The 26,357-nt window shown below is 41.4% G+C and overlaps 1 protein-coding gene across 1 annotated transcript in view; it reads right to left on the bottom strand.

The window, feature by feature from the left end:
- The window catches only part of LOC135176148 (transmembrane 9 superfamily member 3-like), a 49,927-nt gene extending 30,300 nt beyond the window's left edge, over positions 1 to 19,627 (bottom strand). Inside the window, 4 exon segments of the mRNA XM_064144849.1 lie at positions 1,008 to 1,130; positions 11,873 to 12,068; positions 19,407 to 19,516; positions 19,519 to 19,627. Coding sequence (XP_064000919.1) covers positions 1,008 to 1,130; positions 11,873 to 12,068; positions 19,407 to 19,516; positions 19,519 to 19,612 — 523 coding nt within the window. The 5' untranslated portion in view covers positions 19,613 to 19,627.
- Positions 19,628 to 26,357: the final 6,730 nt, after the last annotated feature.

The raw sequence follows: 26,357 nt of genomic DNA, 5'->3' as shown, positions 1-26,357 counted from the left end.
GTAATAAGCAAATGAAGCATAAGCATATCTTGTTGGAGCTCATGTTTAGTAGATAGCTGCTTTAAAAAGTCAATTAAAATCAAAAGAGTGAGCTAAAACACACCCTCTGTCAGAATGAGTGAATGATGGGTAGCATTATTCAGCATATTACTTCTCACAGGACTTTCATCATAAGGCCTGAACTGTATTTTTGTAGGAATTGTGGCATTTTGTTTATTTCAAGTGGTTTAACCTTTTTACAGAACACAAGTTACCAATCACCTTACCTTAAAGTGTTCTATGGTGCTTTTCATTTCCCTTCAGTTTCTATCTACAACAGGGAGATTAGGGCTTGGCAGGTTTGGTTGATTGCTATTAGTGCAATTGGAAGAGCACTCTTTACTAGGTATGTGATCACAGATTACAAGGCAGTTACAAAAAACAGAGAGCTTAGGAGACAACAACAATAAGGAATCATATGTTTTTTTTCAAGACAGAAGCACTTCTAAGCCTGGATTAATAACAGTCAGGCAAGAACAATTTTAAGAACTGTGTAAGAACAAGAAAAATAAAACTCCTTCATGTAAATAGAATGCACATGTAAAACTATTAAAAGCCACTAAATTACCATAAATCAAACAGCTCTTGAGTTAATAATAAGCAAGAGAAAACTAAAGTTTAAACCCTGAAAGAGCTTTATAGAAGTTGTTACTAAAGAACACAGTAACATGGACCTTAGGTCTGACCTAATTATCACTCATTTGAACACTTAAAATAATTTAGCCCTAAGAAGTTGGTATTAATAAATCAGTGCTTGAGAAACAAAACAGCTTTTCACTCTTGTCATTCACTACTAGCCATCCTACTGTTCTTTCAATGTAAAAATCCTTCATGCAACTTTGTTATGGAAGTTCTACATACTTGTGAGATTCTTGTAATGAAGTTTAGTCATTAAATGATTCCATGAGACACACTGGCATCTGATTCCTGTAGCTGTAATCAAGTTCTTTATGCATAATATCACTCACCCCATATTGGCAAGTCATCAATATACATCTGGTACCAATAGTGATTTTTGATAGCATACACAAATGCATCTCTTTTCCCTTTGTCCAAGTCAATTTCACAGTAAGTAGTCTGCATTACATCATCTGCAAAAAAAAATTAAAGCACAGTTAATGGTTTATTAATGAGATGGTTCAAATCAAGGGCAAACCCAGCAAATGGACAAAGGGACATTGCTGAAGACTTTAACTCCTGGCTACCCTCAAGTAGGTAACAAAAAGAGGAATTTAAAAAGAAACCACTACAGCAATTACATGATGGGGTTTTTTAATTTTACCTTTTAACATGAAGCTTCTCCCAGACTGCGTAAAGGTTTCAAAGTATCCTTTTGCTATTTCACCTTGCTGGCAGCTTCATTTGTACAAACTATGAAATCTCTTTAACTAAGAGTATGAAATTATTGACAAATATCTAAAACTGAGTATAATATTATCTCTCCACTTTAGTATGATCAGGTTCACTGCCTAGTAGCACTGTGTGTAATTTAAAAGTTCTCAGCAACTTTCAAAAGGCTACTGTAGAGGAAGAAACAAAGCAATGAGAGCAAAAGCAGGGTGTCCTGGAGTCCTGTACCCCTAAATTCCTCTCCTGCCATGACTTCGGGGGAGAGGGAAAGCCGCCTGGTTCCCCCCCCTCGCCTGCCCCGCAGGCGTGAAGGGGGTGAGCAAAGGGGTCCTGCCCGCATGAGGAGTGCCCCGTGCAGTGCCCGCGCTGGAATAGGGCCGGGATCGGCTGTGCGCTTTGGCGCCTAAGGTGTGGTAACTCTGCCCTTTGTCTAGAGAGGGTATAAATATTGGGGTCTTCCCGCATTGGGGGTTCGTCCCTGCCTGGACGTTCGTGCCTGCCTGAGACTTCTCCCCCCCCTCGACTGGTGCTCTGCTTCAAAGGATTGCCTCACCCACAGACACCTTTTGTAAGAGCTTAACGACTCTTAACGATCCACCTGCGACTGCTGAAAAGGGAACCACAGAGGCAGACCGCACGAGGAAGCCTGATCGTGAGTTATTTTGGCTCAACTTTCTTAGTAAGAAAACCGCTATTAATTAATAGCTAAAGCCTTTTCCAACTTCTGACTTCCAAAATAGTCAGATTATTGATGGTATCCCTGTAGGTAATTCTCATGCAACTCAATCTGCTAATTAAACGAAATTAATCTTTGTATATATAGTTTTGGGGGCGGGTTTTTGGGAAAATAAAATAACTATTTTTGTATAAATTCCCGACTCGGCCACACATTAATTCCTGCCTCCACAACAACAGGGAAAAAGGAAGAAGACAAAACCAGGAATAACACGAAATGTACAAGAGCCTGCTTCCAGCTCTTCAAATCAGAAAGTTACTATCCCCCAACTACAATTCCTAAGTCATTAGCCACATCCCAGTTGCCTTCCCAAATGAAAAATAGAAAAGGGTTCATATTTACAAGAATTCAGGTAGCAACAGATTTAGAAACAAAAATAATCCCATCTGCTTGACTTAAATTCCAGCCCCTCCTCTCCTCTTTTTGTCATCACTGGAATCAAGGACCCATTTGTAGTAGGAAAAAAAATAATTCATACTGCAAATCTCTAATCTGCATCAGAATTCAGCTTATTTTATTCCTACACACTAACTTCAATATAAACCTTAAAAAGCAAATCAAATCACCTGCACAGAAAAAGCACCGGCAAGTATAATTTTTCAACACAAAGCATTTCTCTGATAATGACAATATGTCAAAATTAAAATATACAGAGAACATCTGGTCAAGCAAAACTGGTGAAGCAATACATTAAGAAATCAGCTATGAGCATCTTAGCATAATTTCAGTGATTTCGTACAACCCTGGAGAAGTAGTGTCCCTGGCTATTCTGAAAGGGCTGTATTTCTTTCTCCTGTTTCTTACAAAACCTAGTATTTTCTACTTTGTTTTTATTCAAAGATCTAACAAATGTACTTTAAGGTTTTTTAATGGGGAAAAAATAAAACTACCATTTTTTTTCAGGATGGTTTGTAAGGCCAGTGGAAAAATAACCAAACAACTCAAGTCAACAAGTGTCTCAAGACTTTTAGATGACAGATTACATTTTCAGGATTGATACAGGAAAGGGAAGCCATTAAAATTGGTATCATACATGAAACACAGACTTGCAAATCCAGGCCACACTTTTCATTTATGCCTCTACTAGAATGTGCTCCCAAAAAAAAGTCTCTGCTTAGCACTTTTTCACTTTTTGGAGTCATACAGATATTAATTAAAAGGAAAAAGAAAAAAAAAAATATCACACACACACAAAACAGAATTTGTATCTTCTGGATTTGTTTCCAAGTAGGGATCAATTCTTTCCAAAATACTCAGCACACTACTGCTGCAGTTTCATAGCACACTCAAATAAAGGATAACACCTTACTAATGTGATTTTTTTTTAACTCACAAAGGAGTTTTCAATAGAGATCAAATTAAAATACACTGTGGATTAAAATACAGGTAGGAGGCTCAGGGGTGACCTCACTGCTGTCTACAGCTATCTGAAGGGAGCTTGTAGCCAGGTGGGGGTTGGTCTCTTCTCCCAGGCAACCAGCAACAGAACAAGGGGACAGAGTCTCAAGTTGTGCCAGGGGAGGTATAGGCTGGATATTAGGAGGAAGTTCTTCACAGAAAGTGATTTGCCATTGCAGTGGGCTGCCCAGGGAGGTGGTGGAGTCACCATCCCTAGAGATGTTCAAGAAAGGGCCGGATGAGGCACTTAGTGCCATGGTCTAGTAGACTGTATAGGGCTGGGTGATAGGTTGGACTGATGAGTTTAGAGCACAAGTAAGAACAACAATAGGATAGGAACAAGTGCTACTAGTGAAATAAACCCTGAATGTACTGCAAGTTCTCTTTTTAGAAACCTTTTCCATTTTACTGCCTGAACACAGAAGTCTTTGCTTGCAGTTACCAACCACAACAAATGTGATTATTAAATTGTAATTCAATACCAAGTTACTCCACAGACTTTCAGGACTCTTGAATTTGCCTCTTCTTGGGTTTTTGTTGTTGTTTTTCCCCCTAATAATCTAGGATGTAATCAGTGGGTTTTGCTGCTGTAAAAAACCAAACAAACTGTGTTAGGCAGCTAAGTGAAAGTAGCTTAGAATGGCATTTAGTGGCTGAGGAAGCTGAAGTTTACTCCATCACATTTAAGTATGTTAGGTAGTCACTAAAGTTATGGTTGTGGGCAAATCCAAGGGGAGTGTGAAGCTGGAGTTATGTTTTGTGTTCTCTACATCAGGGTTCGCCAAACCTGAGGTTCAACTAGGCCAACTTCTAGGCCTTGTTGGGTAATAACAACACAGTTGTTCACTGAAACTATGTTGAGAAGAAAAATGCTTTCTTTGTTGCAGAAGCTAGTCTGTTGGAAGAATCCTAAGTCTCCTCTACTTACTCCACAGGAAAAAAAACCTAAATGTGTACAATCCAAACCTAATTTTGTAAACTCTTATAACATTCATTTAAAGGGGAACAAATAGCTTTGATAGCCTTGCTATTGTCCCGAATACACAAGCTAAAACCATGATTACTTAACTCAGAACTCAGATGAGATTCATGTATTTGCAACAAAAATCTGCACAGGGCTTTCAGCTGGTCCTGACAACAGTTTCAAATGGGTGGTGCCTATGGGTTAAGTATTTAAAAATATGTTCAAGCATCTAAACGATTGAAATGTACTTGAGTGATTCTTCATTATTTCAGATACAGATGTTAAGATACTCAACACTCATAGAAATCATTCGGTGCCAAAACGAAAGCTTCTATTTAAGGAAAATACCCAAACACAGATCACCAACGACTCTGTTTCAATTTCATTGCAACAGCTTCTGGAACACTGGTGCAGAGGTGGGAATGGGGATCAATAAGGATGAGATGATGAGGAGATCAATCAGGACAAGATAAAATCTATCCATGATTTTTTAAAAAGGTCCAATTTCACTATTATAATCCAGCTACAGTTATTTTAAAAATCAGTGAAGCCACTTCAGCCAAGAACAAGATGTACTGTTAAGAGTCACCAAGAAAAAGTAAAACTGAGCTACTAGCACATTTCAACAACCAAACTGGGACAGAATTCTTTGAACAAGTGCTAAATTTTAAGGGCTGGTGTGCTAGTTTGAAGCTATCTAGAATGTTTTGGTGAGAAGAACTAGATTACAGGCCCTGAAAGAAAAACAGGTGATGTTTACTTCACTCACACGCTTCCTGAGAAATACAAGAAGAAGAATCAAAACATAGATAAGGCATAACTTCTCCTGCTGGGGAGCTCCGAGCTGCGTCTCCCTCTCTAACCTCACCCTCTGTTTCTCTGACTAATCCACTTTGCTTCCTAACCCCCTGGCCAAACCCTCCATTCTTCCTTGGGACTGGGGTAAGGTTGAGAGGGGTAGGGGGAAGGTGAAGAGGCAGTTGGGAGCCCCTCCTGAGGACTCAGGTTTCTGGGAGAGGAGTTATGTTTCTGTATTACCTTTTACCTCGTATATTTCTGTACATAAATGTATATACTGTAAATATCTGCTTGTATATTGTGCTAAGCTGGAAATAATAAGCTTCATTCAATTTCCAGAGCTGGCTGAGTCTATTCTGGGTGACTTCAAAGTGCAGAGGGGCAGGTAACACCCAAACCATCACAGCTGGTCTATGAAATTTATGGATATAAATCATACTGGTTTTATAACAGCTTTTAAGCCTGCAAAAAAAAGTATCTCAGTCAGCAACCCTTTAAAAAAAACAAACACCTGCATATCAAGGGGATTTGGATGTAAACAAAATTCACACTAAACAATAATTAATATTTCTATTATTTTATTATTAAATATTTAATTAATAACTACTGCTACAACTAAATCATACTTATTACTCTGAAATTTTGAAAAAATATATTTTAATACTATTAATAGCAAATGAAAGATAGTAAAATAGAGTCAAATCCCATTTAGATTTCACTTTGTGAATCCACTGCTGGAAACACTCCAGCAATCCCTGGTACAGATGCTGCTAGATGCCAGCTAATAGCAAAGAAATTACTGACTCCATCACTCATTCAGAGGATACAGATTGTAAGGGAAAAAAACAGAGAAGTGCACATGGACAGTTTCCCAGATCACGTATACATACTTGGTCAAACCAGCTACCAAGCACCACCTGCTTTACAGAAAGCATCTGACACACAGCTGCTTTGCTCAGGAGTTCAGGATCACAGGATGTTAGGGGTTGGAAGGGACCTCTATAGATCACTGAGTCCAACCCCCCCTGCCAGAGCAGGACCTAGCTCAGGTTGCACAGGAACACATCCAGATAGTCTTCAAAGTCTCCAGAGGAGACACCACAACCTCTCTGGGCAGCCTGTTCCAGTGTTCCATGACCCTTACAGTAAAGAAGTCTTTCCTCATGTTGAGGTAGAACTTCCTGTGCTGTAGTTCATACTCTCATCTCCTCTCCCACTACTTAACCTCTACATGGTGCCACCTCACATTTTTCCATTGGGATACAGCAACTTTTCCACCTTCAAAATTCCACTGGTAGTTTGAAAAACCCAGCTGAAACCAATCAGATGGTGGAAGGAAAAGCAATGTTGCCTGTGGGAATGCAGTGCAAGAGGGAACAATGACAAGCAGTGTAGGACCATTTGACCTTCATTCCCACAGCTTCAGGCTGCCTCCCATAGGGGAGGAAAGATAGTAGGACATCTGCCTAAGGGGAAAAAACAAGGTGTGATATATTTAAAAGACTGGGCTGTACTCACCTAGACCATGCTAATGTGTAGGTGTGTGGTCTATGCTCAAGACTATATAAAGGGAGTCAGAATGAACAATAAGGTCTCTGGTGGATTCACACTGAATCATGAGGAGTCCATGTTGTCCCTCATAACAGCTGTCCATGTGTCAGATGGGCATGGATAAATTCCAGGCCAAGTTCACACGCCATCATGACAATTTATTAATTGCCACATGAAAGGCTTGAGAAGTAACCTCACTGTGGTGCAACCCCCATGTAGACATGGGAAGATTGGGAGATAAGTCTCACTAGTGGAGTTAATGAGGATAGCTAAAGTCTTATCTGCTTGCAAAGTTTATCATGGCTGGTCACAGGCTGTTTTGAGAAGATGTTGTGGAAATTTTTCTCTTGCTGTGTAGAAAGTGGGACAAGAGGCAACAGTTTAGGTTTTAAGACCACATCTGAGAATCATAGGATGGTTTGAGTTGGAAGGGACTTTAAAGATCATTTAGTTTCACACACACACACCCCCCCCCCACGGGCAGGGACACATTCCACTAGACCAGGCTGATCAAGGCCTTGTTCAACTTAGCCTTGAACCTCCATGGAGAGGAAAATGTGTTCAGCCATAGGACTGTGGATTCATCCACTACTTCTTAATGAGCTCCCCTTGAAAGCAGTGCCCACACCCTGTGTCTGGGAGCTGTGTAGGGCAGGGACCTCCACCTCCAATCCCAACCAACAAGGAAGGATAAGGATAGAATCACAGAACTTTAGAGGTTGGAAGGGTCCTCCAGATCATCGAGTCCAACCTCCCTGCCTAGGGTAGTTCACACAGAAATGCATCCAGGTGGGTTCTGAAAGTCTCGAGAGAGAGAGACTCCACGACTTCTCTGGGCAGCCTGTTCCAGTGCTCTGTCACTCTCACTGTAAAGAAGTTTCTCCTCATGTTGAGGTGAAACCTTCTATATTCCAGTTTGTAGCTGTTGCTCCTTGTCTTATTGCTGCTAACAACCAAAGAGATTGGCCTCATCCACGTGACACCCACCCCTCAGATATTTTCATACATTGGTAAGATCTCTCAGTCTTCTCTTCTCCAGACTAAACAACCCCGGGTTTCTCAGTCTCTCTTCATAGGGGAGATGCTCAAGTCCCCCAGTCATCCTCATGGCTCTCTGGACTCTTTCCAGCAGGTCTCTGTCTCGCCTGACCTGAGGAGCCCAAAATTGGACACAGTATTCCAGGTTTGGTCGCACCCAGTGTGCTGGTTTAAGGCTAACTGGAGTATTTTAATAAGAGAAATTAGATCATTGGTTGTGAAAATAAAATAATGAATTCTGTATCATTCAGTGGTTTGCTAAGAGGGATTAAAGAAGTAAATAATCTCTCTCACTCTGGTCTGTGTAACTGGGTCTGTTCACTTCATCTTAACTTTGCTCTATTATCTTTCCACTAGTCTCAGCTAAGAGAAAACAACAAAAGCTTTGATGGTTGTTGTGGTTTCTGGGTGGTGTTCCAGGCTGGTAACTATGGGGTTAAAATAATCCTCTAGGGACTAGAAGACTGTTATTCAATCCCATAATTTCTGCTATCTCTTTATAAACTCACGGCGAGGGCAGCTCGTTCTCTTTTCCTCCTCCTCCAGCCCTTACAAACATGTAAGGAGTAGGCATGTTTTGGTGTCCTCTGGAGGCTTGTGCCTAGGCCTACAGGTGGCAGAGGCATGAGTGGGGAGGATTGGAGCACTGGGGATTATAGATTTAGTTTAGAGTTGGGGGAAATTTGAAGGCAGTCGCTATGGATGTTGTATCTGTTTTGTAATTTCTTTCTGTATCTCTCAAAATAGAACTCTGGATTTTTTCTCCAATTCACTTAAGAGCTTCATTCTGTTGGCTCTTTTTAAAAAGAAACACAGTAACTGGGAAGGGACATAGTGAGGGAGAAACTAGGGAGTAGTTTTGAGCCCTTCTGGGCAGTTTTTCTTTGTCTGAGAAGAAGTTTGGATTTCTGCATTGTTTCTAATTTGTACATAATTGTAAACACTTGTACATACATGTAAACATATTGCGTATATGCTTGTAAATTTTGCTTTGCTGTAAATATAGCTTCATCTTACTTCCAAACCATCTCAGATAGTCTGGTAAATTCCAATAGTTGAGGGGGCAGAAGAGGCAAAGCTCCTAACCCACATCACCAGGGTAGAGTAGAGGGGGAGAAGAACCTCCCTAGACATGCTGGACACACTTCTTCCTGATGCTCACCAGGATGCCATTGGCTCTCTTGGCAACAAGGGCACTTTGCTGGCCCAGGTAGAACTTGCTGTCTGCTGCAGTTAAACGCACTGCAGGTCCAACACAGATTATCAATTCTGACAGAGCACTGCTGTGTTAATAACACATAATTTTTTTAATAGCAACAAAGGATATGAATGATGAGGAACTTCCCACCTGCTGGCAAGTGTACCAGTACATCAGTCACACCTGCAAGCCACAAACACCTTCTGAAATATCCTTTTTTGAAATCTCTACTCTTCTGTACCTATTAAAATCTGTTTTTAACATCAGACCTAGTCTTTCTGGAAGGATACAGCCCAAATTAGCAACTACATACCTGGTATGCACTGGTAAAGCAATTACAGAAAAAAAACCCCAAACAGGTATCTGAAAAAAATAGTATGCATGAAAGACTAGGCCTTGCAGCCTGAAGAAATTGGCACTTGATTCTTCACAGCAAGTAATGTAACAGAGAAAAATCTAAGGCTTTCTGTGTCAAAAATTCAGCACGAGTGATTGTGAATCAGAATCTGAAACTCCTAAACTGAAAGCAAAACAAGACAAAGAAAACAGGTTGACCTCTTGTCAAGAGTGACAGAAGACAACAAAGAAACAGGGCAGGGACATAACTGAAAACCATCACAAGACACAAAAGCCACAGTACTTTCCCATCATTCTGAATTCATGTTAGTTTGGAATGATTTTTACTCTGTCATTCTGAATTCCAGGACTTCTCTCAAATAGGACTGATATCAACTTCTATGTGCCCAGGAGCTAGAAGTTCGGTATCACCCAAGTTGTATTTATTTTCTTTTCAGAAAACCAGTATTAAGTACCTTCCAAGTGTTAAAGAATTATCAACCCAGGAACTCTTGAATTTCTCCACTATTAGAGTTTTTCACAGAAGTATTTGAGAGTGTGTTCAAAGAAGAAAAGATTTGTTCAATAATCTACTTCTGTGTATTTCCCACATACATGGTAGTAAATACTCTAGAAAGTACATCTGACTGCAGACTATACAAGCAACCACAAGAGGAGACAAAACAGAAATGACGTATATCTCATCAGTCTGACTCCTGCATATAGTTCCAGCACAAGAGGCTCTGGCTTTTTCAGATGAAGATGAAATTTTTTCAAGTATTTCAGCCAATTCCTGATAATGGGTCAATCCATTTCCTTCCCTAGATACCATCTCAACACTTCCCCTAAAAAAACAGATTACTAAATTACTACCTGCAGATCAATAAGGAAAAGGGCAGGTCCAAGATGGAAGCTCTCAAAAGTAAGCTACATCAGAGTACAATCTGATCAGTACTCTCAGTCGCAAAATGAAAGAACTGATCTAGCATAAATTTTATATGATACAGGAATAAATTAACTGCAGATAATCTGTAGAAAATAAATCTGTGAATATGACACTTTGGAACAGTAAACTGTCATTCCAATTTAGTGTTACACCTAGAATGTACATTTGTCACTGGAATAATACAATCTCTTCAAAAAGATGGGACAATCAAAGGATGCAAAAATTACAGATAAGTCACTGTAAAAATATTCTGATAACAGCAGTTTTACTTCATTTGCACAGACACATGGAGTTGCTGCCAGCTGCCTTCTCTGTTCTTCCCATTTTGCATTCCTGAGCATGTTCTATGAAGTTTAACAGAAAAATTATTTCTTCCACACTGAATAAAGTTTTCAGCAGGATACAAATCTTATAAACCAGTAACGGAATTGTTTTCCAGTGTTTGTGCAGGCACAGCTCCTTCCTTAAAAGCAAAGATTCAATTCAGATTCCTTTATGTGGATATGCTATCCTCTGTGCAACTTAAAACTTTCTGCAGCATTTATAGCTTTAACACACTTTTAATCTTTAATTCCACTTGTCCTACTTACAAAAAAAGCATCATCAAGTTTCTTATTTTGCAAACGTCCAGTTTTGGATACAGCTCTCATAACTTACAGAAACTAAGTCAGATCTGATTGCAACACTCAGATGAGATACTATGTTTACATTCTCCACCTAGTTAAGCACTGGTGATAAAATGAAGTGCAGCCATCTAAGGGGGAAAAATACATAAACACAAAAACTCAAACAAGATTAAATATATGAATGTTAAAATTTAATACAGACAGAAAGAATCTGTTATTCTTCGAAGTTCCATAACTGCCATTTACAGATACATGAAAAGGACTATTGTCATGAAAAGCATACACAGATATTCTGCAATTGAAGACTCAACCTCTAACACCAAGAAATATATTTGCAAAAGAAGTTAAATATGACTTGGAGAGAGGGAAAGGACAGGAAACAACAGAAGAAAAACAGATCAGCTCCAAACTGACTGGCATGTGATGAGTTAAAACCAGTAACATAAAAGTATCTGGTAAGATGTTTTAAACTAGACAGTAACCAGGATACAATAATTGTGTATAAGATAAAACTTGAGCCCTTGCTACCTCCTTCCAACTGTATAGTCTGTAAGTTACATCTTCAGAATTACTAATTCTAGAATATTAATTCCAGTAAATGTTTTTCGTCATTTATATGCAGAAAGCTTCGTTTTACTTTATGAAATGGAACCAGTTACTTCAGAAGCATGTATCTACTACAAAGAGCTTCCTTAAAGGGCACATAAATGAAGACTTTACTGCACAGTGAAAAGCCAGCAGTAGCAGACAACCTCTCCGGGTATTTCAAGCAACAGTATGAAATACGCTGAAGCTGCTATCAGCAGCAAACTTTCAGTTCTTCTAGTTCAAAAATCAAGTTTAAATGGGTTTGAATTTTTTTAAGTCACTAAATGCACTTTCAACTGCTTACCTTTAAATTTGATGTCAAGTCCACTAAATTCCAATTCAACTCCTTGAAGTGCTTCTCCTAAGGTTTCATGGTAATGGCTGATGCTTTTTTTTGATCCCACACAGAAAGGAAGAGAGAAGTATTTGTATGTTTCTTGGCGATTGTGGTAGGGTCCTACTGTATTCATCCATAAAACAACTTCCTCTTTATCTTGGTACTGAAAGATAAAGTTACTGAGTTAGACAAGAAGCCCATCAGAATATTCAAGAAATTAATTCATATTAATGAGCAAAGCCAGAATGTTCAATCACAGGCACCAAATACATTTAAACACAGTTGAGTATTTTCGTCTTTTGGATGGCAGGGATTCTAAGACAAGGTTTTCAAGAAAACCTGCTTTCCCACCAAAAATCCAAAAAGGCTTACCTCATCATACAGTTTCTCAGAGCCTATCACTTAAGAGTCAAAAGAGGTGGATTCATACAAAGCTAGTAGAGATGCGGAAGATGTAGAGAGCAAAAGTAGAGAAAAGCAGAAGTCTCAAAAATAAATAAGCTTTTACAAATGTTGTGGAAACACGCATCAGTTAAATGCAAAACTCCATTTTTCTGCACTATACAAATGTCAAATTAATGTTTTGCTAAACAACACCCTAGAAAATGAATCAGGAGAACTACTCATGGTGACAAATATAATGTATTTTCCTAAAATGCAACTCCTTCTCAATTTTGTAATGGCATTTAAGTTACATCTGAAATTCCCAGAAGACCACGATGCCTCCTAGGAAGCACTAAAATGTGGCATATCTACATGTGGAACGGTTGTATTTTGATGTATTTATGACATTCTCACAATGAAAAAAAATAACAGAACAGCAAGGAGTTTGGTGGCTACCATGAAATTCTTTCTAGGAATATCCACCCTTCAATTTCTACAGGTACTCCTCAACAGGAAAATGTATTCCTTGGCTAGGAGCCAAAGAGAATTTCTTTTCCAAGCCCTTAAAACTTTCCACAATGAAAAAGTCCTTGCAGACATTCACCTATCTGTATTAAAACACTACATGAATGCATCAGAAGTGATCTGAAACAATTATTTGCATTATATCTGAGCACATCTGGGTAAGATATCAGGTTTGCTGGTTACTACAAAGCCTCACGCTCAAAACACCTTCTTCATCTTCTACCATTTCAGCAGATTAGGAGGGACAGTGATCTAAATTTTAAGACACACACAAAAAAATCCTGTTTACAACTGTACACACCTACAAGCACAATCACGAAAGAAATACTTTTTTTTTTTGAGTACAGAAGAATGAAGTTCTATTTTAAGACCAATATGCAAACATAGGACACACTGGAGAGAAAAATAAAGTCAAATGCTAATTAGCCATAACTACTTCATAATCCCCAGCTGGAATACTGAATACAGTTGTGCATCTCCTTTTCTACCAAATGAACGAAGGCTTTTGACTCCATTTGTTCTGAACAGCACACAGTCACATCCAACAGGTTAACTCAGAAATAAATAGCTACATGTGAAATGCAAAAAAAACCCCACAAAACTACAGATGAGGTGTTTAGAAGTTAAACTCAAGGATTTAAACAAACATGCTTTGGGAAATAATTTAATCCCTTTATACTAACATGTCATCATTACAAGTCTCATCTTTTTTCATTTACAAAGATGCACAAGGGTTATTCCAGTTTCTTATGTGAGCAATCTCCCATGAGAAACTTGAAGTATCTAATTAATTTCCTCCTAAGCTGCAGCAGAGACCAAACATACATCAGATTCATAAACCTGCCATTTGCAGAGCACAAAACTCAGAACATTTCTGATATGTAAAGAATGACAATGAAGAAGCAAAGAAAGAGTAAACAACATAGTAAGGGAAAGTAGACATTCCTCCTCTCTGCCAGTAACAAGAACAAATACACCAGTGAAGCTCGTCCAACTTTAAATAAAATTGGGAAAGGGGAAAAAAAAGTTACAGGTCCAGACTCCTCAGAAGCAGATAGCAGAATCTGCACTACAGTATCATCTCTAGCTCTTCCCAACATAGCAAGAGACAAGCTGGTCCATACCTCTTTCTAATCTATGCCTAGTCTCAACTAGCATGTCTTCTATCTCTAGTCTAGTCATGCCTAGCATGTCTTCCCTTACTCTAACAGCTGCAGAACATATTTTCAGCCTCTTCTCAAAGTGGTTTTAACTTGTCAAGAGCCCACTTTAGCATTACTGCTTGTAATGCAACAGCTTACACATGAACTTTGCTCTCTGTTCAACCTTCAGTAACAGAATATGACAACATCCTTAGGTCTATGAATTCATCCTTGACAGTCCTTGAATAAAGCAAGCATTGACCAATGCTTCACTTAGTATGAAGCAGGTCAGAAACAAGAAGGTAAGTCAGGACCTCTGCATTTTTGGAACTATACCAGATAGTATACCTTCAAGTGTCAAAATCCAGCTCCTTAAGAACGTATTATTCAAAATCTCATTACATTTTCTGATCTAATAATGTAACTATGTTACAATTACAACATCTACAACAACAAATTTGTTCTTTCCTTGCCTCTTATCTACAGGATACTCAGCCCTCCTTCAGGTCCTACAAGTTTTTCCCACAGTAACTTTAAGATGTCATCAGTCTACTCTGGATAGAAAAGAGATCAATTTAATCATAAACAAAGAATTCATTCTACATTTATTACTTCCTTTCTCACAACCATCCCAGAACAACACAAATGAAGTCTTTTCAGGACTGCTACCTAAGCAAACACAGCAGCTCTGCCACCACAGACTACATGTCACACACAATCAACAAGTCCTTAGCCACAGCAATTTGAAGTTCATCAGGTGCTCCCAAGCCCTCCCAAAATTCATAGAGCTGTATTAAGAAACCCAGTTTGAGCAACTTCAATCTGAATTTGGAGTGCAGGTGCTGTCTGCACTAAGCTTCATATCATCTCAATAATTTCAGTAACTACATAGAGATTAATTTCAACTGCAAAACCACAGGTGCAACCTGAACAAGGCTCAGCATCAGCACAAGGTACCTACCATTTGCTGGCAGAAACTCATTAATGGGAGGTAAACCTTTAGAAACTTTTTTCCATAATTGCCACCCAGGTGGTGAAAGACCCATGTGCACCTCAAGTGCAACCACGTATCCGCTACCACCCTAATGACAGCCGGGGATATCTGTTCCAAAGCAGCAGGACATGGTCACACTGCCTATTCAGAGCACTGGGCTATAGAGATGTGCACGTGCAAGGTAAAATCCTGTTAAATCCATCTACATTAGTAGAAGTCGGGGATGTCCCTGCTTACTGCAAGGAGGTTGGACTAGATGACATCTGGAGGTCCCCTCCAAACAAGTGCATTCTATAATTCTACGATTATTCCAGTCCGCTGAAGAATATTAAACTGACATCAAACCAGACCAAGCACAGGCTTCTGTGATAAAACAACTACTGAAAACTTGGGAGCATGCACCACTTTGGGGCTTAACACAAAGGCACCTCCCACACACCTGGATGGTTTAAAAACTACTCAAGCACAGCAATACTGAGACTGTCTTCTGCACAACACATGCACCTTTCTTTCCTCTTGCCCACAGGACACTTACAACATGGAAAACAACTTAATGTTCTTTTTGCACAACCATAGAAATTAGCATGGTAGCCCTAGAAATAAACTATTTATTCTACAGAACAATTAAAGCTAGATTAAGTGAGAATATGAAAGACTGAAGAAAAAGTTAGGAGATTGGCAGACTGTTGATACTCTTTTTTAAATCCTGAAAATCTGTTGCAAAATACAATGGAGTTACAGCAGAGTTTATAACTACCAAATACTATGTGGTATTTCAGCAAAATAAATGCAAATTACTATTTCAGAAAGTATGCAATTGTACTCCTTTTCTTAAGCTGAAGTTTGGAGCAGGGCTTTCCACAACGTAGTTCATTGAACACAGCACAACTTTCGAAGCAAAAGCTATGTCGCTGGCATAGCAAAGTTGCAGAAGCAGGACAGAAAACAGGAGAGGCAACAATTAAGACTCAACCTGCAGTAATACACCAGGTTTCTAGTCCCTAGTTATCTTTCTAATTACCCAGCACTGTGATAATATGTGCAGTTCACATCCCTCATCTATTAAACAGTAGATTTCAACCCCGTGCATTCATTTAGGTTAAGCATATTATTTCTAGTAATAAGGACCATTGTCACTCTTCGTTCCTCTCTCAGTTGTAAGCCTCACCAAAACGCAGATGGGAATTACTGGCAGCACAGCCTCAACTATTGTACAAGCCGTCCCCGTGCTCTTACACCTTCTAGATGAACAAGGTTGCCCAGGCACACCACGTCTTGTTTTTGTGACATTTGTTTCACCTCCTCAAAATGGAACACAAACATTCCAAAAAAGAATAAGGCTGCTCATCCACACACAACTTTGTATTCAAGGAGGTATTTTGCATGCACCAAAGTGTTTTCCTACATTGTTTCAGTAACAGAAAAGTTATAGATAGCATACAAATTTAATAATTTTTTGTATTAATTTCAAACAGGCTTTACAGGCTCAAGGCGTTAACATACTATATCAGGCTAAAAGTCAAGCAAAATTGCTTTTCTCGAACACTGTGAAATTGGGAATGCTGCTACACAGTATAGATTTGGTTTTGTTTATTTTTCAGTGTTTGTCATGTATTTTCACGCTTACAGAGCACTGATAATTAAACTGAAGCAATATTAAAATTGAATAGGAATACCTACTCCCTAGACCATTCCCCTGCAACAAAAACTATCAGCATACAGGCAAAAGCAGGTATCCAATACACTCTGACGCATGAAATTAAGTGAAACAACTAGCAGACAAGTTTTCAGTTATGTTCCTGACAAATTGTTCTCTTGTGGTCTAGTTACTACACTGCTGCACTGTCTTTCAATGATGGATATTTTAAATGCTGTGTCAAATCCCAATTTGTCTTCACTTACTATTGATTTTAAATACCCAAATCTTCATCTTACCATTTTATTTATACTATTCTTTCCCTAAAGAAAAGACACCACGAGTAAAGACTAACTCAAGCTTAAGATACAGAATTTCTCCTCTGATTCAATGAAGCTACCCATACCTACTATCTCCAGAAACACCACTACTTTTTGTCCTCTCATAATTATTTTTATAATTTACCTTTGCAGCCCTACAATTATAAAATAAAGGACACACATAAAGCATTAACAGACAACTGGTATTAATACAGAAACACACATCACAGCACATGTATTATTTTACAAACATTAAATACTACTATGTATTATAGCAGCAGTATGGGATTTTAAAAAAATCAGTCTGCTAATACAGAATATTAAATGCTTCAATACTTGCAAACATTCAGCATGCTCAGTACAGATAAGGCCCTGTGCATTGGCAGTTAAAAGTAAATTGTGGCAAGATGCAATGACAGGACCAGGTGCCTGGGCACAAGAAACTGCACACTGAAGCGCTAACAAGGAAATGGCAGCACTAATGGTGTGCATTTCTACCAGTAGGACTCAAGTCTTAAAGCTACTGAGAATTTATATTTTCAAGCTACCATGCCCTGAATCAGTACACTAGTACTTTGTCTCCACTTCCACAAAGGCAAGCAGAAGCCTCCAAAATGTAATGGTGTATGATAAAAAGATTAATCTTCCAACTGCAATCATATTTGAAACAGAAATTCACTAAAGTGTGGTACTTAAGGAAAACTTCCTTCAGGTTCTTGACTCTCGAAATCAGTGTATTACTACAAAACCTTGTTCATCTTTCATTCATGCTGTTGTACCTCCTGTACAATATTAAAGCAGTAAAATACCTAAACAAGGAGACAGCCTTCCAAAAAAAGCTAACAGTCTTCCTACATCAACTATTTCTAACCTACTGCATGATGTTACTAGACACCATGTGACCAGGAATACTAAACTAAGAGACTGAGTTACAATTTTTAAGAGCTGAGTAATTCAGATTAAAAAAAGGACAGGTCTTCAAAAGGTATTTAGGATTTCTATTGGTAATTCTTTAGGCAATTATTTAGAAGACCTAAAACCCATCACAACTCATTTTTTAAGGGAGAGTTTAAAAAATAATAACAATAGCTTGATGAAACTCTTTTTTTATCCCCAGAAGACTATCAATACCAATAACTAAGAATCTCTCCAGTCAAACCTTTAAAACAAACACAGTGTGACACTGAAAACCATCTCACCTCAGCAGAAACCCAACCAGGTTTAGCAACATAACTGGGCCATAAACTACTTCAAAGACTGTTTGCTCCTTGAAAGTGCTCAGTAATAGTTTAACTTTTCACTCCTTAACTTCAGCACTGATAATGTCCGTTAGCTTTTAAAAAATACTTTTAAAAGTTTTCACGTCTCATAAATATATTGAATTATGTAAGCAATCAACTACGGTTTATACAAAATCTATCAATACTATTTCTCTGTTTTACTGAAAACATTGAGCTTTCCATACCACACCTAGAGAAAGTTAAGAAACTGAGAAAGCCTTCACCAGACAGGCCCCTCAAGCGCACAAAGGTTCCGACAGACAGACAGTGTGTTTAATCACAGCCACGCTAATCCACTCATTTGTGAGGATACAGGGTTGGTTTTCAGTCTCATTCAAATCTCAGCTCATAGCACAGGTTATCAATCTCCCACTCCAAAAGCTATGGAAAACAACACTCCAATATAAAATCAGAAACTGATGAAGCAATGGTACATACTTCCCAGTGATTATTTCCAATTGATGTTGCACTTCAGAACTACTCCCATACCAGTAAGTGAGCACTTAAATCAGTATTTTATGCACCCGTTTTCCTTAAGGGTCCGCGTCAGTGTTCCCAGGTCCTGCTCCTATGTCTCAGCCTAGACCCATCCGTACCTCCGTCTCCCAAAAGCGAGCTGTCACACTGCAGCGTGCGCCCGTAAGGGTGTCACTGCGCAGGCAGTGCAGAACCGTGCTCCGAATTACACTTTTGTTCTGAAGCAAATGCAAACATCCTCCCGCAGAGTGCAAGTCAAACAGCGAGGCAGCCCTCTCTAAACAAAGCACGCACACGAGCCGCGGCTGTTATCTGCTCCAGGAAAAGGTGGGAAGCACCGCACCCGGCCGCACGGCTGCCACGCTAACTGCTAACACAAGGATACCCAAACCGGAACCGAAAAGTCCGGTAGCCCTTCCTGCACCACCGAGCGCCCCGCTCACACTAAAGCGGAGAGAACAGGCCCCAAATCCCTATATATTTGGCCTACATGATTAAAACAACCCGAGCAGCGAAGAAGTCGAGAAGGAAGCTTCACGGAAGGAGAAGCGTCCGCTTGCGCCCAGGAGCCGCTGCCTAACGCACCCGCTCCCCCCTTGGCCACGGCTCATCGCTCCCCACTCCGTCTCATCTCTCCAGGCCACTGTGGACACCTCCGCCCCTCGGAAGCAGCAGGGCCCGCGAATGAGGAAGGCTGGGGTCACGGACCGAGCGCACTCAGGAGAGGCCGGGACCCGCCTCACCGTGTGTTCGTGCTCGTCGGCGCGGGCGCGCAGCGGCAGCCACAGGAGGAAGAACAGCGCGGCGGCCGCACAGAGCTGCAGCCCGGGCGCCGCCATCTCGGGCCTCCGCATCCCGTGCACGCAGCAGGCCCCGCCGCGGAGCCGGCCCGCGCCCCGCCGCCAACGCCAACCTGCGACGCCACTTCCGCTCCACCCGGCCACGTCATCCGGCCGCACGCCGGCCTCGCGGCGTCTACGGCGGCCGCCGGGAGCCAAGCCGAGCAGCGCAGCGCCGCGCGGGGCCTTCTCACCGCTGCGGGCTGGGTGGCGCGGCCTCGCCCTCAGCTCCTCCGCGTCTGGCAGAGCACATGCGGCGGGACAGAGGTCGTGGAAAGAAAGGGAGAGTGCTGAAGTTATTTTTTAACTGGTGGATTTGTTTTATAATTCATGAAAACACCGTAATCTGTTAATCAAAGCTTGAGAGCAGAGCGACACAGGGCCCCGTGCAAGTAGAAGCATAGAATTGTCAGGGCTGGGAGGGACCTCAAGGATCATCTCGTTCCACCCCTCCCTGCCATGAGCAGGGACACCTCACACTAGATCAAGTTGCCCAGAGGCCCATCCAGCCTGGCCTTAAAAACTTCTAGGGATGGGTCTTCTGTTATATACAGGCACTACACCAATTTCTCAAGTGCTGCACAAGCCGACAATTAAATAGACAGTGAAGGACATCAGCTGAATGCAGGAGTTGCTATTCATGCTTTGTAGAAACAAAGCAAAATCAGATTTCCCTATTTGCCACAGACCACCATACCTATAATAATAGCTTTTTCCCCTTGTGGTGTAATAGGTAATTGTAATTGTTTAATCAAGAAACATTTTAATAGAGTGTTAAGTATGCCTAGCCGCAAAGGGTAGTGTAGATACAGCTGTTGTAAATCAGGAAATATGCTTAACTGTAGAGGTCATGCTATATATGGTAATGTGCAAAGAATAAACTATCTAATTGCTAAAAATTTCAAGGACTAAGCTTTAGGTACATCCTTAATTTTGAGATAAGAGAGAACATGCCACATATGGGACTCGGGACATTAATCAGTCATATTCCAAGGACTAAGCTTTAGGTACATCCTTAATTTTGTGAAAACACGCCACATATGGGATCCGGGACGTTAACCAGCCAAAGGAAGCCCATATTTGGAGATGGGTTAACCAGAGGACACCTGAGGAGGACTGCTTACTTCATCCTCAACGACCACCAGAAGGGAAGGAAGACCCTAACCCAAAAGAAGGAACATGCGCAGAAAGGATGGATTTATGTAATTTGCAGGGTGGAACAACGCAGACAACACAGTATAAATATAGGCTAATTAAGAAACTTGACACGACAGTTGGCGGAGCGGTGACTCCCCTGTCGTCCAGCGCTGTAACTTTGCTCATATTCTACTTGCCTAATTGAATAAATTTGTAATCTGGACACTTTGATTTTGAGTCATTCTCAATTTATAACAGTGGGCTCACACATTTATTCTACTTTACTTGAACATATTTTAGCAAACTATAGGAAGCCTTCTCCAGGTAAGTTGGAGGTTGCAAATGTACTATTTCAGTAGAAGCAAGGTCCCTGTAGAGAGGTATTTGTCAAAACCTATATAACCCCCCCTGCTAATATATTAAAAAAAAAAAAAAAAAAAAAAAAAAAGCCTGGACAGCTTTGTTAACACCGTGTGTTTCTTCCTGGTTGCTGCATCTCTGTCCAAACCAGAGGAGCTTACCCTTGGGAGAGAAAGAGGAAGCTTCAGCGTCTTCAGTTCATTTAGTACTCAAGTCTCTCAGTCAACATAGGGCCAGCCAAGGCCATCTGCTGCAGCACATCTGTGAGCCACACTGTACAAAGACTGAACACTTTGCCCAGGCCAACCAGCTGCCACCTCCTGGTGGTGGAGTGGTTGATGCCTCCACAGGTGGCCAGGCCATTCACTTTTTACCAGCAGTTTTAGTATCTGTTCAGTCCTTAGAGCTCTAACATTTGATGGAAACGTGCTTTATTCCCGTCTCTCCCCTCTGCCTCTGCCACCCAGCGTATTCTTGAGTAACCAACTATCTGGTTGCATGCAGTTTTTCTGCTTTGATCTTCTTAGGGCTTGATTTTTAGTGCACTTTTCACCTTGGGTGGAAGCAACACAGTCTACAGGTGCAAGGACTCTTTACGTTGAGCAGGAAGAGGGTCAAAGCAACTAACTGAAACCAAACCACACATTTTGGCAACTAAGAAGGTGCCTCTGCTGGCCTGCAATAGACTTGAAAGTCATGCCTGCATTGTTTACCTGCACTTAACTTTGAAGCCCTTTTAGTGCTGTTTGTTTTCTCCTTGATAAGGTGATAGTGTTGCTGTGACTGCTGCTCAGTGAGATCCTAACTAATCCAGAATGTAGTTACAAAGGAAAAAAGTTGGGAATATCTGAGACTACAGCAGTGGCCCAAAGAGACTGCATTTGTAATATTTCTTAGCCTCACCTGTCACAGCTCACCTCTCTGCATGCAAACCAGAGCACTCACTAGCATTTGGGTTTGTATGATAGGTCAGCTCAGACTAGGAAAGTATCTAAGCTGCAAACAGGAGAGAGACTGAAAGGCTACTTAGGAGATAGTTTTCAGCATCTCACTGCAGTACCAGCAATAAAATTTCAGTTCAGAAACATGTTATTTGAATTGTAAAAAAGGCAAATGCTCAGATAGACTTCAGATAAATCCCTACTTCAGAAGGCATTTGATTATTGCACACAGGGAGTTTAGAATTAAACTTTAGCTGGGGAAGACAAGTCCCTGGGCTGCTTCATTCCAATGGCTTTGCAAGGAAATCTTCTGCATGATGCTTTCATATGTTGGTCTTCCCTTTCTACTTTGTTACAGTTTTCCCCACATCCTACATTTCTATCTTGTGTTGTGCCTAGCAGATGTGGAAGCAGATAAATTCATCTTACTCCATCACAGTTCCAAGCTTCAGAACGCAGGTGCAGCCAGCACTAAGGAGATGAAGAACTTCTGAGGAAAACCAGGAAGTGGTGTGCAAACCAAAACATGTGACAGCTGATGACAATCAAGCTGTTGAATATCCTATTTCTTTAATCCCTGCGTAAAGAGTTAACCCACCTGGGGAGTGGTCCGAACCTGACCTCAGGTCCTCCTGACTCCTCCCTGGGGGTGGATCTTGAGCCTGACCCCAGGTGTACTGGTTATCCCACTCCCATTTCCTATCCAAGGCCCCTATAAAAACACAGGAACTTCTGTTTCGTTCTCTCTTGCCCTGCCTCCCTGCCTGCTAGCACCATTGTTCCTGCTGCTGTTCTAGCACGTGGTCATCCCACCACCTGGTGGACACTCCCCTATTCCTGAAAATCTGCTTCCATCCATTGCCATCGGTCTGCTTGTATACATTTAAGTTTTTTAATCTTGTTTTCCTTTCCCTATACTTCTTTGTGACTCCCCTACCATACATACCTTCTATTTATTGTTAAAGTTTTTCGTTTTTCAAACTTTCAAATCTAAGACTATTTTATTTGGGTGTTATACCCTTTTTCCTCACTACACCTAATTCCTTTCTTTCCAAAGGGTGGGGGGAGAATGGAAGGCACCCTATTATTGTATTGGTTCTGTTAGCCATATTTTGAGCCTCTGGGAAATTTAAACTAGAACCAAGACACCCTGCTTCCTTCACTTATCCATGCTACTATTTTCCTCATTACAGCTCCCCAAAAAAACTCATTCTCGGCTTCCAGTTTGACAGAATAGTGTTGGGATCTTTGCTCTGTTCCAAGGGCAGCACAGGAAGGCAGCTCCCAGCTCACAGTTCCTCTGGCTACTGTTGAACAAAGAGCAAACTGTCAGAGCATGTGTTGTCAGAGTTACTGGAGAAAACACTGATGTACTTTAATAAAGAAAAATAAAACCCGAGTCACCTCTGTAGCTGCAGGCCTGTAACACAACACCTGCATCTCTCTACCAGGGGCTTGTATGAACTGCATTTCATACCCAGTGAGTTTAACTTGGATACTGTTTAGCTTATGCCTATACCAGTAAGAGCCACAGAGCGGTTCTCCACCTTAATTCAGTGCTGGCTGGGTCACAGTCCCTGTCTGTCAATCCTACATCTCTGCGCATTGGCTTTGCCACCTTGCAAGAGAGAGGAGCTGCAGCTCTACCCTCTGCTCTCTTACAGATTATGGGGAGTTTACACAACTGTACCTGAGGGATCACCTAACACTGATGTATCTGTGTTATCCTTCCCCTGTACTCAACACTGGTCGGGCCATACACCTAGAGTACTGTGTCCAGTTCTGGGCTCTTCAATTCAAGACAGACGTTGAGATACTGCAACGTGTCCAGAGAAGGGCAACAAAGCTGGTGAAAGGCCTGGAACACAAACCCTACGAGGAGAGGCTGAGCGAGCTGGGGTTGTTTAGCCTGGAGAAGAGGAGGCTCAGAGGTGACCTCATTGCGGTCTACAAAGGAGGTTGTAGCCAGGTGGGGGTTGGTCTCTTCTCTCAGACAACCAGCAACAGAACAAGGGGACACAGTCTCAAGTTGTGCCGGGGGAGGTATAGGCTAGATGTTAAGGAAGAAGTTCTTCAGAGAGAGAGTGATTGGCATTGGAATGGGCTGCCCAGGGAGGTGGTGGAGTCACCATGCCTGGAGGTGTTAAAGACAAGACTGGCTGAGGCGCTTTGTGCCATGGTCTAGTAGACTGGATGGGGCTGGGTGAGTGTCGTGGAGGGCCTGTAGGCCCAAAGAGAGGCTTACTTATGCCTTGCCTGGATATGTTTTTCTGCCAGGACCCCTGGTTGTAAACAAGTTGTGTAAGCCACACACCCCCAGCTCGTGTCTCCCTGGGGCAAATCCATGTGATCCCCATATTTGGGAAAGTCCAGGCAAGAACCTTCTGCCTATTATGGTAAGGTTTGGCTTACTGCCAACCTGATTGGTCATTCTAGTGGCCAAAGAGGCCGTTAATCTTGGCCCACAGTCAATAAATGGGGGTGCAGAGGTAAACAACATGTGCTCTCTGAGCCTACCCGCATCTCAGCTCGGACCACACTCGCAGGGCCCTGCTGCTCAGACCCCCACACTCAGATGCCATTGCATAGCTCCGATGCTCAGAGGCTCAGACCTCATGCTTTGGTCTATTTGCAGCTTACCTGCCTGTGTACCTTAGATGCAGAGCTCATTTAAGCCTGCACATATATATATAAGGAGCCTATAGCCTCCTAAGCCAGCTGTGCACATCTGCAAGCTGTATTGCTATCAGGACCTGATCCTGCATTGATTTACCTACAGAGCTTAGACTCCCAGCAGCCGAGCACACTTCGCATGCCCATCGCTCATCATTGCCTGGTAAAAGCCACTGCCGCTGAGAGAACCAGGAAGCAGACTTTGGATTGTCTGCACACACACACGGCCTGCTACCCGTGTGGAGACCCGTGCCAGAGACAGCACAGATATTCTTCTCCTGCTCCTGAAATCCTGCCAGCTGACATCCCTGGACACAGCATCCAGAAGAGGACAGCAGCATCAAAGGCAGAGATTGTCCCTCGCCAGGAGAACAAAGGTTAGAAAAACTAAGACCCCAGAGACTGGGAAGATTTATCATCTCCCCTCAAGCCAGGAAGATTCCAGCCTCAAAGAGTCCACAGGCAGAGCCCCTGAAGCCTGGACACTAGGCACAGGCTGTGACGCAGCCCCGAAGGGTGATTAATAATTGATAAACACTTGTGAGTAAAGCTTTAATACCTCTGTAATATAAGTCGCCTCTGCCGTAGAGCAGAAAGAGTTTCAGCCCACCCTGCTGGGAAAACAGCATAAAGATCCCAAGCGGCATTAAGCTGCAGAGAAAACTCATCTCTCTGTTTGTAGTTTGAATGTTTGCTAGTTAAATAACCAAATCCCTGTACATATTTTGTCCTGAATTGTTTTCATAACCGTGGACTGAACATTATATTAATATACAGTGGTTGGGGGTGGCAAGAGTTCAAAATATTGAATTTAATAAATTATATTTTTATATAAAACTCATATTGCCTCAAATTAATTTCTCACCTCCGCCAAATAGGCATAGGTACAGAGAACCCCCTCTGCAACAGTGAGAGATTGGACTGGATGATCTTGGAGGTCTCTTCCAACCTGGTTGATTCTATGTATGTCTCTTTCAAGGCTGGATAAGGGGCAATGGCTTGAAAACCAAGTAATACATTGGTGAGACAATCAAAGCAGGTAATCACCAATCAAAAGTAAGTAATAGTGCTCAGTTCTCTACCCTGAATGCTATTTTACAGAATTCTCATCTGTGTGGGCAGAGTTCTATACTTGCCCTGCAAGGGCCAGGATATGTACAGAAAATTGCAAGGCCTGAGAAAAAACAACAATTAAAACCCCCTTCGTGTCCATCATTCAAGTCTTTTGAAAGAAGGAATCAAAATTGATGTCTGCTTTACAGGCTTTCTACATTTAGATAACAGAGAGCCAAACCAGGAAGCTCTCCTTAAGTTTCTAAGCCTTCAAGCAGAAATGAGGCCAGAGACACCTGTGGCAGATTCACATCACTGGAAAGGAAGCAAGCAGAATCCAGCCCCCAGGCTGCCTGTTTCCAGTGCAGCAGGCTAACTATACTGGTGGCATTCATGAGGTGTGTGCATTCATAACCGGAGACACACTCTACTATTCCAGACCATGAAGTGAAATGCCTTCATCTGCTTCTACAATAAACACACCTAAGAAATACTGAACACAGCATTGCTGCCACTTCTGACCTCTCAAATTAGAGAGAATTCATGTGATTCCAAGTAACAACATACTCATCTAAACGTTTTAGTGCAGTTGTTCTGTGAGACAGGTTGTCCATTATCAGCTGCCTTGGGAGTGTCCATGGTAAATGCAGCACACAGAACACCTTGTTAAAGTCTGTCCTCTTCAGGGAGG

The sequence above is a fragment of the Pogoniulus pusillus genome, chromosome 6, assembly GCF_015220805.1.
Source record: "Pogoniulus pusillus isolate bPogPus1 chromosome 6, bPogPus1.pri, whole genome shotgun sequence".
Taxonomy (NCBI): Eukaryota; Metazoa; Chordata; class Aves; order Piciformes; family Lybiidae; genus Pogoniulus; species Pogoniulus pusillus.
Note: the sequence above shows the minus strand (reverse complement) of the source record. Positions and strands in the feature narration are given on the sequence as shown.